Raw genomic sequence first — 17950 nt, 5'->3', positions numbered from 1 at the left:
TAAAACAGATAGTATGATTTGAATAATGTAATTCAGAGCGTAAGTTTACCTAATTTTGTACAGCAGTCCATAGTGTCGAAATGGTCAAATACATCCGCTAAATCAAGAAATATACGTAGCTGTGTACTTTCTGTTTTCTACTTTATGCACGATATGTTAGCTTACACTCTTAACTTAATGTTACTCGTAATGATAAATGCTTTGACCTGAATCCAAATTGGTAAGATGGTATTTTGAATGAGTCAGTCAAGTTAGGTAATAGTGTATACTAATCAGATACATTTGTCCAATCGTAATTATTTAAATTAATACATAAATATCCAATGCTTGAGTTACAAGTGTTTGTCGACAGGGGCGCTTTATGTCGGTTACATTACACTAACGTATTCATGATTTTTACTCTGCCATACTCTTCCTATGTGGAAGTATTACAATCGTGCAGATTTTCGATATGCCGGAAATAAATAATATCCTTGATATCGCAAATAATTAAATAATAATTAAAAGCCGTTATTACTCTTTTAAGTTTAAGACGTAAATAAACTAAATGTTTACTATGTTCTCTACGGATGTACAATTCACTCCTTTCATAGATGTTTTACGCTGTAATTGCTATAATAAAAAGTATGTAATTATAAATAAAACCAAATATATAAAGCCACTGCATTTAATATATTTTTTAATTAATACTTTTACGCTTATAAAACATCATTCATCATTCAATTTAAAGTTCTTTAAAAATTTATATAATAACTAGCTCTAATAGTAGAATACATGGATATTTTAACGTAAAGTTTCAAATGGATATTTTGAATAATTATGATTTTTATTGTTTTTCTTTTTCTTCCGAAATGACGTAATAATGATACGGGTACTGCCTTCGCACAACTTAATACTAACATGATTGTAGGACAATGTATTGTTACGACAGAAGCTTGTAACTGTTTTAATTAAACCAGGAAGTTCAATTAAAAACAAAGAAATGAAATAAAGATTCAGGACATGACAGAGATAATTAAGTGCGACTTCTTGGAATCTAGATATTGTAAACTATAAATCGAATAATTAAATCGATTCTTTGCCAGCGATATATATTTATTATTTTTTAAATGAATTATTCTTTTATTTACTTGTGAACAAATAGGTAACTGAATTAGTTCAGTTTTGTAGATGGCAAATGAACAAATAGTTTGCACGAACGAGCTCAAATATAAGCTTACTTAGCTAATACTCAAATATTAGCTTTTGTTGAATTTTTAATTCGTTATGAATGATCTTAATTCGTTATGATTGCGTCAGTCTAAATGTTTTTTTAGGTAAATGTAACAAAGCGATTTTATTCCACAATGTTTTGGAAACCCATTAAATGGTATTATGTCAAGCATTTGTAAATTTCAATGCAGTTATTACGGCAACAAAAAAAAATTAAAGATACAATGTTAGACGAAGGCTTCTTTGACGAGAGAAGAAGCTATAATTTGCCAGGGGTTTTGCACAAGGCTGAATAGATCAAAATAAGAAAAAATACCTCAACATTCAGTTAATAAGAAAATAAAATTCATAACCAAACGGAATCGTATGAGAATCAATCACTTTTATATTTGTTAAATGGCGACAAAAACTCAATTCCTATCCAATAATATTCACATAAATAGACAATCCAGTTCGCACGAGGACTTGGACAAGAAATATACCTACTGCACTAGTCAGAAAGACCGGCAGAAAAGGAACATACATTAATTCTGAAATCAAGAAGTAAAATACTGTAGTTTAAATAAATATTAGTTAATTTTTACAACTAATAATTATTACATTAAGCTAATTTACAGTTATTCAAAGCTAAAAACGTTTTAAATTCGCATAACTACAACTCCATCAGAGAGTTACCCAAACCAAACATCTAGAGCTTGAACATTTTAAGAAAAAGTTTGAATAAGTTTAAAAATTTTAGCCAGCTACTTTCTACGAATTTTTACTTTCAAATTTTACCAACGTGAGTTTTTGATACCCTGCACAGCATTCGGATGAATAATTAACTAATGTTTACGTTGAATTAATGCTAGATAGCTTCCATTCCATCTTTTGTTTATTCTTTACATGCTGCACAAGAAGTTGAACGAAATTACGTTCCTTAAATTTTTACTTTAAACTAAAAAAATTGATAATGCAGTTGTAAATAATTTACTGATTAGCAAGGCATTACAAATCCCATCAAAACATTTATACTAACTTGAAATTGCTGTTATTATTTAAGAGGCTAATCCTGATCATTAAAAAAAAATTGTACAAACCTTAATTAAATTAGAACAAATAGAAACCGTATTTTATAAAACAAATGTATTTAAAGATTAAGTCGGGATCAACACTATTACTTGTAAGAATTCTAAATTAAATAATACTGTAACCATATAAATGTTTTGAAGAGAATATCTTAATTTTTGTTCTTTAAAAGGGAATAATTAACTATATTTTTAAACTTTTATTTTATATTTGCAAGAATAAATGTATAAATAATTTATAATGAAAATGGTCAAATTTAAACGATTATTTTCCTATAAAAGTTTGAAATTTTAAATCAATTACAAATTATACAAAAGAAACAATATTAGATCACCTAATAAATATATTTGTATAGAGTAAATAATGACTACTATTTTCTTGTTCTTATAAACGGAAATGTTTTCATTCCACTGTTATATAACCAGAATAAATAATAATTGAATAGAAACTAAGCCCATTATATGAACGAATGAAGTATGTTGAACTATGTTAAGTTGTAAATACAAACACACACACATACATGTAATATAATAATAAGTTCTCAAGATTCCCAACATATCTCTTGCGCACAGATTCTCTCGCTGTATTTATTAAGTTATATTTCCTAGAGGAACATGTCTTTCCCAAAGGGAACGGTAGTGTAGAGATATTTTTACTTATTTCCGCTGGATAACCATATCAAATTAGTTTTTATGAAATTATTGTTTATAATCTTTTTTCCTATTACTTTTATTTTATTTAATTTTTTTAATTGAACGCAAGAAGACGTTAGACTTAGATTCTCAAATTTATACTGATATTTTTGTTTTATACAGTAGTTTAGGATCGTATATTACACAAATATAACGTTTAAAAATCGATTTAACCATCCACCTAGATGTATTTACTCCTAATCGATTTTTTTTAACTAGTTACGACACGTTTTAAGACAATCTAAAAATACTGAAAATTATTTTCTGTTAAGAGGCATTTCAGGTCAGCCGATTTTTATCAAATTTAGAAATTAGGCGAATTGTCACATTTATAATTAAGGCAGAATTTAAGTCAGCGAAACGTGTAAGAAATGGCAATTCATGGCGGAGTCTTATCGCCCCTTTATTCCAGAAGCCCTTAATCGAAATTTTGCTAATCAAAGTTGTAGATCTACAAATAAAAAAAAATTAGTGAACCATGTTTGAAGAAAACCATTGGATCCGTTTTCGAGAAATTGGTTCTTCCGATATACAGGGTGATCCATTTAAAACGCACCAATCGCTAACTTTTTAGGAAAGCGGAATTTCGAAAAAAACCCACGAAGTAATAGTTATTTATTTAACAAGTGTGGAAAGTAGTACTTTTCCTCACACGAGGCAGGGTTTGCATGCACGAGCGAGCGAAGCGAGTGTGAGGAAAATACTTTACCCTCGAGTTAAATATTATATTTTTTCTGCAACCATTAGGGTTATTAACTAAAAAAAAAAACAAAACAGGAATCACTAGAATCCATTTTAAATTTCTATAAGGTAACACTATAACCTTTTTGACTGTTATAATTAAAAATATCTAATTATTTATTAAAGTATTATTTTTATTTCTATATTCCTTTCAATTTTTATTTTATTTTTTAATATTCGTTTTTTAATTATTTAAATAAAATAAATTTAAATAAGCTTATTAAAGTTTTATAGAAAATATTTAATAACAAAACTTCTTATATCAAGGAAGCACAATAGTTTTTTCACTCACTAGTGAGGAAAGTGACTCTAATGGGAATTTTTACCCACTAGTGATGTAAAGTTGGGCATTACACAGCTGATTTTAATTGAGTAATGAGAACATTCCTACATGGTTGCAGAAAAACTACATGTTTAGTTTCAAAAGGGAACTGGGGATCTTCCACTTACAAAGCCACGCTCTTGACCACAAGACCAACACCCGCCACTCATTGACAAGATATTCTTACCGTAATCATAGGTCAAGAACTCTTGCATACTGGGTGCATTAAAATGATTTGCTGATTGCTTTTATTTGATGATAAAACAAATTTATCCTGATTCTCCCACAACCATTACATTCACTATATGCTTTAAAATCTTCAATTATTATTATTATTTTTTTACTTTGCGTCACAAATAAAATTTTTTGCAGTCAGAGGACCTCCCAAAACGTGTATTTCTGGTGGACAATTAATATTGAAAACCGTTCGCGAATAGATAAAATTGTAACTTTGATCTTAAATATCTCGACAAATATTAGGGATATCGAAACGGGGTCAACGTCGTTTTTTACAGTATTTTATGTAGTTTTCATAATCATTGTCAAAATTAGTGGTCCTCATGAAATCCCAATCGGGTTTTTAGCCGTAACTCTGCCAAAAATGAAGATACAGCATTGGGGTGAAAAATTTGAAAACTAGACTAACAAAAAACATATAGTTTACTTCGTGGGTTTTTTCGAAATTCCGCTTTCCTAAAAAGTTATTAGCGATTGGTGCGTTTTAAATGGATCACCCTGTATATTGAAACAATTGGAAGTTATACTTCCAAAACTTACATTGGCTTCTTACTGTGACTAAGTCACAGCCCATGAACCTCAGCCCGTACAGTTTCCATCCTTCATGATCCCGCGCTGCCGTTCACCAAATCACGCAGACCGATGTCGTCTAAGTCATCCTCCAGGGGTTCTAATTTTCTTTGAATATTCAATTTTCCCAAAATAGGGCCAGATCGCAGTACTCCCACATTTACAGTTCTTATAGAAAGTAAACAAGTGCCAAAGCACTTTACTTTCACTGATCATTTCTTAAGGGTTCACGGAAAATGATGCCAGTATTGTCTTAAAATTACTTTATTTTCACAGCAGGTTCCTTGCCAGCCTTTACTCGGCTTTCCTTGGCTCTGTATTTCTTACTTTCTATGCTTAAATTATTTGAAATTATCTCCTTTATAATATTAAAACAATTTTTCGTTTTCTATGGGACGTGGAAAAAAGTAATGTTCGACAAGTTTCTCTTTCTTCTCTTTCAGTCAAGTTCTAATTGGATGAGGAAACCATTAACTCGCAATTTTTAATTTGTAAAGTTACGTAAATATTTTATATGTGTAACTAAAAACATGAGAGAAACTTAAATCTTAAATCTTCGAAAGAGCTGGTGACAGTTGCTTTAATTTGGAAAAGTTAGTAAAAATCCTTAACTTATTAGAGGGGAATCAAAATAAATGTTAATCGAAAAGCTTGCCTTAGTTACGCACTCCGGGGAGTCTGTGGTGAATAGTTTCGTGTTATAAATAATGTAAGGAAGCTATTTAAAAGTTATGTTTACGCAAACAAAAACAAAAACTTAAAAAATATCCATAAACAAATCATTGGCCTAAAAATATAGAACAAGACCAAATTGCTTCAAGTTAGTAACTACACTGCTTAGCTGTATTTTACGTCAAATCTCTAACAGGCGCCTGTTTGTTATTTGTTTTATTGCTAGCATTCGTTTACACCATATTTCATCGCAATATTGCTTAAATAGTTTCCTTTTCCGCTTTTAGTAACCATTTATGACTTCCTCTGAGCAGCTATAAAAAAAAAAAAGAGACATTTTTTTAACGGGCTATACTTTCAATTGCCTAATTAGGTGCCGTGTACGGAAGCGTCTAGCAAACCTACTTTACCTTAAAGTTCTCATATTAACCATTCGATAAAATTCCAAGGCCTAGACTGGAAATCGAATCAAAATACTTTAAATACGCTTAGCTTTACAGGCCTTGCCACTAACCGCTCAAGTATTGTGGAGCCTCCCTGTGTAAGGCTAATTTTCAGTGTAATGTAACGGTTGTATAAAATAATTTTATTAATAACTGAACTTGACATAAATGTTCGGAATTGAAAGGAAATTCGTAAGTCAAAATCTTGAGAAGAGTATAGAAGTAAGAGGAATTAATGTAAGAGTAGTAAAGTAATAGTTATTTATTTAACAAGTGCGGAAAGTAGTACTTTTCCTCACACGAGGCAGGGTTTGCACGCACGAGCGAGCGAAGCGAGGCGAATATTTAAAAAACAGGAATCACTAGAATCCATTTTAAATTTCTATAAGGTAATACTATAACCTTTTTAACTGTTATAATTAAAAATATCTAATTATTTATTAAAGTATTATTTTTATTTCTATATTCCTTTCAATTTTTATTTTATTTTTTAATATTCGTTTTTTAATTATTTAGTTACGTTAAATAAGCTTATTAGAGTTTTACAGAAAATATTTATGTTAATAACAAAACTTCTTATATCAAGGAAGCACAATAAAGTTTTTTCACTCACTGGTGAGGAAAGTGACACTAATGGGAATTTTTCCCCACTAGTGAGGTAAAGTTGGGCATTACACAGCTGATTTTAATTGAGTAATGAGAACATTCCTACATAGTAGCAGAAAAAGTAAAGTAATCGCCTATTTTTTCAGGCGGGGCTTAACGTCCAACTACCAATTAATTAGGTGTCGTGGACGGAGGCGACTAGCAAACATACTTTACTGTTTCTTTTATTAACCATTAAATAAAATCCAAGGCCTCTAGACCGGGAATCGAACCCAGTACCACAATACATATTAGCTTCGCAGGTCTCGCAATTAATGTAAGAGTTAACATCAGAATTTCTCTCACTGGTTTTTATAATAGATTGATGTATAATTATTTAACTCAATGTCACAGCCCCACGCAAGTATTGTTGAAATTCAGTTAAACCTTCTTAATAATATGAGTTAGGAGCACGTCCTACAGAAACAGCACATTAGAAAAAAGCCTACTCACCTCTTTGAGAAGAATAAAGTTACAACTTGCTATAATTTTTGGTTTTTGATATATTTTGTTCACATGCCGACAATTTTAAATGAAAAAGTAAAATTGTCATTTCTAATGATGATGTTTTCAAAAAAAGGGAAGGGATTATCTGTGTGGTTGGCATATACTGGATTACAACGCGTAGATCACGGGTTCGAATCCAGCAGCTAGCCCTTAAATTTTCTCTTTTTAGAAGCTTCTTACAGCTCACTACACGGTAATGGAGGCTGGCAGTATACTGAAAGAACTTCCGGGCGCCAAAGACTTCAAATGTTGACGCGCCTTAAATAAAAAGCATTAATAAAATAACAATTTGAGAAAAGAGAAAATCAATTGTGAGTTCTATAGAGATATTTGATTTTGTAATCTCCTTTAATAAGTTATTAAAACTAAAAACTTTTCAAATATGTATTCAAGAAAAAATGTGTTATTTACTAAATTTTGCAAGAAGAACTGCGTGCAAGGTTGGACACCCTCGGTAAGTTTTCTTAGTAAACCAAGCCATAACGAAATAGGAAGATAGGGGCCCGATTTGCACACACCCAGGGGCTTCTAATTACCGTCTGACCGGCTAGCTAATTACAATGAAATAAACATTTTTTTGTTTTTGGAAAGTTTCATAAACATGGTGTGCAAATCACCAGTGCATGCACTAAGGCTTCACCCTCCACGAAATAGCAGCCCCTGATTTTATCATTCTAGAAACTTGCCAATTTATTTGCGTTTTATGTTTTCTACAAACTAGTTTAAAAAACAAAAAATATTTTCGAATTGAACAGCTACAATTTTAGCCCCCACCAAATCCTGCAAGAATGTTTGCAAACAAAAATGTTTAATTTTTAAACATTGACCCCAAGAATAAAAAAATATGTCTAATCTCGATAATTAACAATTAAGTGAATACAAACTCCCGTGAATACTAAATAAAGTATTAAATAAATGGGTTGTTACGTCAATAAGCAGGCTTTGTGCGGATCGTATCTTCACAGGATCAACAAAAAGGTCCTCTTCTCTTTGCGTGGATTGCAATGAGGAGGAGGATATCAAAAATATAATAATGATATGTCCACGTTATGTAGTAGAAAGGAAACGAATGTTTGACGACTTATACAGGTGTTTAGATGCACCATTTCGCTACGAAGACATAATATTCTCCACCAACATCTATGTGCTTAAATCTGTAGCAGAGCTAGCAATGAAATATGAATGTATGTAAAAGTTATAGAATGAATGCAAGAAAATGATTAGAGAAGGATTACGTGATTTTAATTTCGGTTAAGCTATAAGGATGGCAGGAATATAGAGTACTGGTCCATCCATTAGCTGTAGTTTATGTAAATAGTTTGTATATAGTAGAGGGATGAATGTGTGAAGCGAATGTATTTATAAGTAAGAATGGAGAGTGAGTGATATTCTCGTGATAAGCACCTAGACGATGCTGGCTGCATGGCGGAAGCCAATGCCAAAAAAAGGCCAAAACAAAACAACAACAAAAAATTAAATAAAGCTAGAAATTTATAATAAATAATACAACAAGATAAAATATTAATAAATGAAGTTGAAGAAAACCCAAGAAAAATGAAAAAAAAATATGAGCTAGATGAGATGATCATAGAGGAAAGTTTAAAAACAGCGTAAAGTGAAGTGACAAATACATAATGCACACAAATGCAGCAGAGAGAGATGAAACAGATGAGGAAGAATCTATTATACCTGTCTACAGACTGTTGTTGTTCTGTAGGAAGGAATAGGACAAGAGCGACCACTTCGGGAAGTTTTTGTGTTGGAGGAACTGAAAGATTTAGGACGGTCTTTGGGATTTAATATCGAAAAATAATAATTTAAATATGAAATTTATTAGACTTTAAGGAAGAACGGAATTCAAAGTAAAGCCAATTTAACGCTATGGAGGACTAGGTGATATAAACATCTTCAGGGATTCCGAAGATAAATAGTAGAAAATACTTCAGCAACGCGTCAAGATTAACCAAAGAAGCCCTCATAAATTATTATTTTTTTTTTTCGGAACAACTATCTTTTTTGAAAATGTGACTTATCAACAAATTGCAATATTCTTCAAACAGAGAATTATTGTAATTGTTTATATTCTTTGAATGAATTTATTTTTTTATTTTTATTGCCTTTTATTGCAATCTTATGCAATTAGATAAATTAAAAAAGTACCCAAAACAGACCCCTATAACTCTATCATGTATCTGAATCGATTATAATAACAATAATCAACGCTTAAATGACACAAAATTCTTGTCAAACGCGCAAAAACAGATTTTTATCAAAGTGTTAATTCAGATAAGCGGTGTACATTATTTCATTATTCCCCATAATAAGCACGTATTATTGCGACATTTTTATTATTGTAATTTTGAAATAAGTGTATCTTAATATAATAACAGAAGACGTGACACTGAAAAATAAATCTAGAATTCACTAACCGCGAGTGAGGGTATCATAATAAAATATTTTATTGCACTTTTGGCCTCAAAAACTACAAACAAATTCGAACTGCTTTTGGTTGAAATAAGAGGAGAAGTCTTTAATTCAGGATATCCTACTATTTAAGAAGTCCTAAGAAAGTAGCAGTCAAAGACATTTTCCTAACAGCTGGGAAAGGTCACAATACAAGAAAAAATAATATTATAACAAAATAAAAGTAATTCATTCTCTTCTAACACCAAATAGAATAAGAATATCTGAGATCAACCAGCAGGGATGGCGAGTCTAGAATATTTGAATCAATCAATCAAGCATTTAAAACTATTTTCAAATATGCCAATCGTCAAATGTAAATAAATAAATGAAATCTATCGATTGCTGAAATCAATACTTTTATATAATTTAAAATACCTTAAAGCATTCAGAACTTGTGTATCGATTATTTGTTTGCCAGTTTCAAGGTGAGGTACTGAATCAATAAAATTTAGCGTGTTTAACGCAAACTTGCTCTATAATATGTAGAATGTACAGCTGGTATACACATAAAGTAAGGGTAAAGTGCCCAAATTTCGTCCCCCTATTTAAAACAATCGCCAACTATTGCACACTAATGGCAATTTTAAGAAAGCTACATTGAGGCAGCAGTAATCGTTTGGAAACGTCAACTCGGGGGCACGGTTCAATTCAACCAAGTTTTGAAGTGTTATATTTTTAGTCATAATAAGTTGTTATATTTGGTAGTGTTTCAAAACTTATTCCGGTCTTTTAACGGTTCGTTAAAATATTGATGTTGCTTAGAGCATGTCACATATTGTCTTTATTTTTAAATTCTTCATCGATACGCCAGTTCATTCATGTGTTGTTTCTATAGTGGTAGCCATCTTTAAAAATGTAATTGTTCCTAATTCCGTCCCCTTAAGTTGTCTAAATTTCGTCCCCATTTCATATTTGAAAAAGTTATAGAAAACAGTTGATTATTTACTTTCAATTTAGATGGCAAAACGTAAACAATGGAATCCTAACGCGCATTTTGCTTGAATTTCTAAGGATGAAATTACTGGCTATGAAAAAAAATTGTTATGACGATAAGTTGGTTAAGATCTAAACACACGGTTTGTGGCTCACATCTGCAACAGAATCCTTAAGAGATCTTCACCGCTATATGCCCAGTGCAATGAAGAAGACCATAAACATACAGCAATGATATACGAGTACCCCGCACTTCAATAGAGAAATGTTCTTTATACAAGTATTTTGAGGCACCTTTTCGATACGAGAACATCTTCTTCTCAAATAACATTTACAGTAGTATGTACGAATGTTCTTAAATTGATTGTAACAGAAAGAGTAAACGCGATGAGAAGTCATGAAGACAAGAATATCGAGTACTGCCATCCAGGGCTATAAAGATTGAGACTACATTCTATTTTTGTAAATAGGTTTAGGATGAGTAGATGTGAACTGCAGGTACTTAGAAGCAAGAAGGAGATGTGTTAGAAGGTACTGTAATTAATTCACGCTAGTGGGCATTCAGAAATGTCGCTGGATGGATGGCGAAAGCCAATGCAAAAAAAGAAGAAGATTTGATGGGTTCATTCTGCTCAATAAGACGCCTTTACATCCTATCTAAAGTTAACTTAAGATCCTTCAATTGAAAAAATCTGAAATACTCTTAACTTACAACACATTACTCGAAGATATACCAAATCTATCGCTTTCATTTATAATTACATGAACGCCAAGTTAAATACACGACACCCTGTAAAGCGTTCGTTATTATTGGTGCCTTCCTAGTAGTGTAAAAGTTAAACTAGAATTATGTTTAATAGACAAACTGAGTTATTAGAGATTAATGTTCTGAGATCATGGTAAAATTGATCCCTCTATCCCATTAGTACTGAGGAATCGTTCGAGTTCGTGAGGGTAAGAATAAAGAATGAATTTGAATTGAAACACGAAAAAACGAACTTGTTGTTCCGATAGATAGCAAGCGACACCAAAGGTCCGATAGAAAGGTTTCTGTTGATATCCCTTAACCTGGGAGTATCATATTACTTTTTATTCTTCTATTATTTCTTTGAGACTAAACGACTCTAACTAATAAGTATCTTTTAAAGAACATTTTGAAGATAATACAGATTGTAGATATAACAGTTTTGTTTCAAAAATTGTTCGGTAAAAAAATTAAATTTATCTGACTTCAATAGGCAATAAAATAGCACAAATGAAAATTCCAATATCTTATAAGAAAACGTCAAGATTAATGGATACTATTGGTTGAATTTTCCACACTCTTTCCCCGGCTGTGTGACAAAATATAAAACTGTTTGTGAAAACATTAAACTATTGCCTAACCTGCTATTGTAAGCGATAGAAAATTATATAAAAACACTTTAAAAAATATCAGTGATTCCTACAAAAATTATATTTCCTAATATTTACCCAGGTAATCAAATTTATCAATGGATTTCTTGACTATTGTGAGGGTACGTTAGAGAGTGATTGATAATTTGCAAATGCTGCTTTACTTGCGCAAGACACTTTACTTTTATGTCACTTCTAGAGTACTTTCTCATATAAATCATCCATCTCGTCATCCTCAGAGGATTCTGTGAGACCATGTCAGCTTATGGAAAACTGTAACGGAAAAACTTTCCTTTGATCAGCAGCTCACAGATACGATCGATCATGGGTGTGAATCCAATGACCAGTTCTTTCATTCTTCCTTCCACTATAAACTCAGTTCCAAAAGCATGCTTTTCATCATGGCAGCTATAATAGATGCTGTGGTGTCTTTTTTCAAGAATTCCATCACCAGCTCAGCGAGATCAATGTGATATTTGTCAATCTCATTAAGAAGGAGTTGAAGTCCTCCTAGATTGTTAAGGGATAGAATATTCCAAAATCCTATTTTTAAGTCAGTAAGACGTTTACGGGGTCTATTGCCACGTATCAATCCGTTATTGTTTTCTTCTCTTTCAGGTCTCCTAATCAAGAAAATTTAAGGCGTAGGGATGATTAACCCTCAGCGCCCGAGGCTGGCGGTGGGGCAGCCGCCTTGGCACCTTCAGACTTGCTGCCCCATTAGGGGCTATTTCCTAGACAAGGTAGCCCTATAATGTGTACTGAGAATGCCTTAATGTAGTTTATGTAGGGCTGTATATGTAATGAAAGAGTGAAAAGAGTAAATATGTGTTTACGTTATAAGTGTACCCTTTAAGTCCCCTCTTACGACAAGCAGGGAGTACTGAAGATGTATTCTAAATCCCCATCTACAGGGGCAAATCAGTCACTTCTAAGGAGACCGGTAGTATAGCTACAGGAAAATAAGGTCAAAATTTTGACCAGGTATAACTCAAAATTCAATTTAAGTGGCTCAAAAAAAAAGTCATTAAGATTCGGTAATATAGTCGTTTTCAACCCAAATTAAAATGATTAGTCGCGATACATAATTGGCGCAAATCGAGGAACACTTCTATGGGGTTTAAGGTCTAATGGAAGCTGTACGTTCGTTTTTAACGAAATTTTAGGAGAGCATTGTTGCAGAATTATTCAAGATTATCTATTATTATCGCTAGTGACAAGTAAGGACAGAATTGCAAGTGACTACGAAGTCTTGGACCGCATTATAGAGTAATCACTTAACCATAATAAAGTATCCAAGTAACCATCAATATAGAAACCAGTTCTCTCTCTCCCAAGATCATTGCTTGGACTTATTATTTGGGCGCATGTCAGAAATATATTAAACTCTGTCTTGAAACTATATTATTTACTGTCAAAATGCTTGTTCAAGACTTTTATCTTCAACGTTAAAATTAAGAAACTTAACTCTCCAACTCAACATACAAATGCATTTTGCATGTCTGCTATCTAGAGACACGAGAGACCCCAAAATAGTAATAGATAGATTGGAAAGGAACGCATACGATCTATTGTTGGGGTCCTAGTTGGCGTAGTGGTAATGAAAGCTTGGATTAGAATGAGGGAGGTACCCAGTTCGAATCCCGCGTATAGATACTATATACTTACTATTGGACAGAAATGGTAATAGCAAAGCATGTGCCCTCCGCATTGTCCACGACCCTAATTTGAAGTTGGAGCTAAGTCTCGCCTGTAGGCGATTACTCTACTTACTACCCACGTTTCCTGTCTCCTCCTCTCACCTCCGAAGGGCACCAAGATGTTAGTTGGAAATCCGTCCCAACCAAGAATAGCAGGAGGATAACCGCATTCTAGTGAACCTAAAAGCCGTGTTTTAATGAACTTAGTCCCTTTAATTCACAAGATGCGACAATTTCAGGAAGAAAAAAAAATTATAATACACAGCTTTATTTTAAACATCCTTTTATTATCTAGAATATACTAGAATGCTAATTTTTGTTATCAGTATTTTGTTAATAAAAGTTTTCTTATCGCTAGTTAATATGGCAAGATAGATTACCAGTATTAATGGATCAGTATAACTTAATGGCATTTTGGTTTTGGTTTTATTAAAAAAAAATTTAGTTGAACAAAATATGAAATAAGTTCCTTTATTATAATAGAAAGATGATCTATTCTGACGTTTCACAGCTCTTTAAAACTTCTCGTCAGAAGCTATTACGCAATAGCTAATATTAATTAATTATATGTTGGGGTTATTTTTAAGTTTTTAACTTCATTAATTTAATAAATGAAAATTCTTGTTTCTTAACAAATAAAATAATTTTTAGCATTAAAATGAAAAATTAATAAATATTGGCAAGATGAAAATTTTCTTTCCATAATAGAGAATTTGTTCGTCTTACGAGTATTTCTCACTTAAATTTAAACCTCTCACAACGCTTCTTGACGTCATCTTTTTAAGTCATAACTTTTGTTTATTGCACAAATTTATTGTCTTAAGTGAACGTATGTAAAGATTAATGTTTTTTAGCTAACGTTATGAAATAAATTTAAAAATATAAAAAAATTAAATTAATCTTTCGATTTTAATATTTCTGGATTTAGATATAATAATAATTAAATTGAATTAATAATTATTAAATTTATAATTAAATATTCTATATATCCGCTCCTTGCCTTCAATCCCTTATAGAATCTCTAAAGCCTTGGCTAAAGAAATGGAGAATTAAAATTAACGAAAACAAATGTAATTACATTAAATTCTCCTTAAGGCGAACTATTCTTCCACCCGTTTCCCTAAACCTCACTCCTCTTCCCACAACAGATTGTGTTAGGTAACTAGAGCTCTTCATGGTCAAACGCCTAACCTGCAATCCGCATACTAGACTTAAACGGAAAGAACTAAACAGACGATTCAAACTTCTCTCCTAGACTTCTCGACAAACGATCGCTAAACAATAAACGACTTATCTTCACAATGATGCAGAAACCTGCCTGGACTTAAGGAATGGAACTTTGGGGTTCAGCCAAAGCATCCAATATCTATAAAATCCAATCCTTCCAGACAAAAACACTCCGTCGAATCGCAAATGCTCCTTACTAAGTCTCTAACTCTACCTTGCACCGAGATTTCCTTGTTCCTTAAGTTTCAGAAGCTATAAGATCTCGTTAAATTAAATTCCACACATCAATCACCTCACATCCTAATCCGCTAGTATCCCAACTTACTGCATTGCCAGGAAATACTCCCAAGACGACTGCGGCGCAGGTGGTCACGCGATCTACTCTGTGCAGTAAGTGCCAGTTAGTGACGATAGTGAACTGTTTTTCTTTGGGAGTTTCACCAATGGGTGAATTCTCCCTTCATGCTACTCATGTTTATACTATGTATCATGTTGTATCAGCTTCACTTTTCGCAGTTGTCAAAATAAATAAAGTTTTAAAAAATGAAATTCTTTTTATATTTTAATTTAATATTTCACATCGTGAAATTTTGACTGATCGATCATAGATGTTCAGCTAGTAGTGTATAATTTCTAAAGAATTCTGAAAATTTTGAAGCCCATCTGTTTCAAGGCTTTCAAAAGCAAATAGTAGACTAAAACTTTAGCATCAAAACATCTTGAAACATCTTTAACTTGCTGCCTAAGCCATAGGCTTTCATAGAAATTGTTGTGAAAAGCTTTTATCAAAGTACTGGCTACTGTTAAATAAACTAGGTCCGACTATTGGTCGTTTCAGTGCTCCGCCTTCCCCTAAAAATATCGCCATTCATGAATGGACATTGAGTTGTTGGGGTTCAGAGGGCGTTCTAGCCCAGAGAGAAGCCTGATCAGCGTTCAGCACTTTTAAAACCCTTTAAAACTTTCAACCTTTTAAAAAAGACGGAATCTCTTATGAAGAGGAGATTTGTTAAAGAGTCAATTTAAAGTTACCACAGAGGACTGGGGAGTTCCCGGAGTTCTATTTGTCATGACAGATAACTAAAGTTTGACGTCTACAAATCTTCCAATTGTGGCTTTGTTGTCCTTTTACGAGTTATTATATTTTGTTCTGCACAGGTGTATTTCAAAAAGAACTGAAATCAAGTTTCAATTACTTTTAGAGAAATTAACAATTAGATTTCTAAAATTGTATTTTCCAAAGTCTGCTTTTCCTTAAATACTATTTTCTTTCATTGACAGCGTCAACAAAGTTCGCATAATGACGTTCACACTACAGTATCTGTCACAACGTTAACAATATTTTTGGATGAAATGATTTATTATTCTTTAAGTTACATTCAGTGGTATTTATTCTTTGATTCTGCAACAAATTACATTGAAGAATCAACTAAAAAGCTCACTCAAGAAAGTTGTAATTTCAATAAATAACGATTTGTTATAAAAGGCCCTACAACAATTCATCCGTTTGGGATCTGATACTTTTAAAGAAGGCTGGAGATTAGATAATCCTTCAGGGATTTTAGCTGGCTTCATCGATCCCTGCGATATCTTTATCCTTCATACCCTAACATCAACTACACTTTCACTTACGGAATTCATAATAAGGTTCGCTCATAAGCATATGAACACACTCGTAAACCCGAAAAACTTTCAATTCTGTCAATTTAAGACCTTTACTAAAATTTAATAGTTTCTTATTAATCCCGTAGGCACTTTATTTGAAGTTTCATTCGAAACTTATGTATGCATATAAAGGATACTAATTGTAACTGACAAAAATATTAGTTAATTATCAATGAAGGTTCCGTAAAAGTATGTACTAGAGATTAAAGTCATCATTTCTGCGATGTAAACAAAATAGAATATTTTGTGATTACTGTCACAAATATATTATTATTTACAGAAATAACAAACGTATTGTCGAAAATTATTCTTTGAAGTACGAATTAGAAGGCAAATAGAATATTTTCTGAAAATATGACTGGGTTCCTGCATAGTTGAAAATAAACAAACGTTAAAAATTTAAACGCAATCGAAACAAATTTAAAGAGTATTTACTTCTGCCTTCTAATTTCATTTTTGCTGATCAGCTTATTTGTAAACTTCAATGTAAATAAATTTACCAAAAATAAATAATCACATACCTCAAGTTTTTGTGAATAATCCTCAGCAAGTCGTTCATTGGCACGGCTTAATTCTTCGTTTTTCTCCAACAACGCTTTACCAAGTTCAGCTGCCAATATTAGATCCTTATCTTTTTGTTGTAACTGTGCGTATACATCCTCTGGATCAGCTGATGGCTCCAAAGAACGTGACTCCACATCATAAATATAATCCTCCAAGTCGTACTTGGGTTTCATTTTCTCTCGAGTCATAGTCATACAAGGCACATCATGTCTATGACGATAACGTCTATAATAACTTAACTGAGACACGCTGAAATAATTAAAAAACACTCACGAGACGAACACTGTCACTATAACGGCAGCTAAGCCTTGTCTGGAGGAACTACCTGTACGAGACCAAACTATTTCCCCCTCTACACTTCACTTTGTCATACTAGTGAGTTCTTCCCCCACTTCAGTTCATTTCAGGTAGTGAACTCCCACTTCTCTTAGGAAACCAAAAGCGTAATCCATTGAAGGTGTTAAACGAAACTGAGATACAGTTAAATGAAAACAACAGTCAACAGAGTAAACCACCTTCGTTTGTTGTTTTTAAAGATCATGTAGACAACTATAGAAACTGGAATCGCTTAGTACGTGTCTAATTTCTTAATTATTTGATGGCTTCCAAAGATAAAGTGCGTAAAGTTTTGTCGAAAATTGCGATTTCTACTGCGACGATTTAGAATTTATTGAAATATATTTTAGAATTAAATATTTTCTACCGTCAAACGCTAATTTGTTAATTTATTTCTTATCCAGTATAAACACTTGCGGATCATGTTTATTCGAGCAGTGTTTTGAAACATGTGAGACGAGCTTCAGAGCGGCAAAAAGGTGGTAAAGAGTGGCTTCTACTTTAGCAAAAAGTTATAAATGTTGGTGGGTCATTAAATAAGCGAGGGAAATAGAA

The 17950-nt window shown here is 32.3% G+C and overlaps 1 protein-coding gene across 2 annotated transcripts in view; it reads right to left on the bottom strand.

The window, feature by feature from the left end:
* Nucleotides 1-17388, bottom strand: part of LOC141456065 (bicaudal D-related protein homolog) — a 216698-nt gene extending 199310 nt beyond the window's left edge. For both annotated transcript variants that reach the window (XM_074131669.1, XM_074131670.1), the window contains exon 1: nt 17017-17388. In XM_074131669.1, coding sequence (XP_073987770.1) covers nt 17017-17253 — 237 coding nt within the window. In that variant the 5' untranslated portion in view covers nt 17254-17388. The remainder of the gene's footprint in view (nt 1-17016) is intronic.
* Nucleotides 17389-17950: the final 562 nt, after the last annotated feature.

The sequence above is a fragment of the Rhodnius prolixus genome, unplaced genomic scaffold (genome assembly GCF_049639745.1).
Source record: "Rhodnius prolixus isolate KJV_2025 unplaced genomic scaffold, Rpr scaffold_4, whole genome shotgun sequence".
NCBI lineage: Eukaryota > Metazoa > Arthropoda > Insecta > Hemiptera > Reduviidae > Rhodnius > Rhodnius prolixus.
The sequence above is the reverse complement of the archived record's forward strand: the minus strand, read 5'-3'. Positions and strand labels throughout refer to the sequence as shown.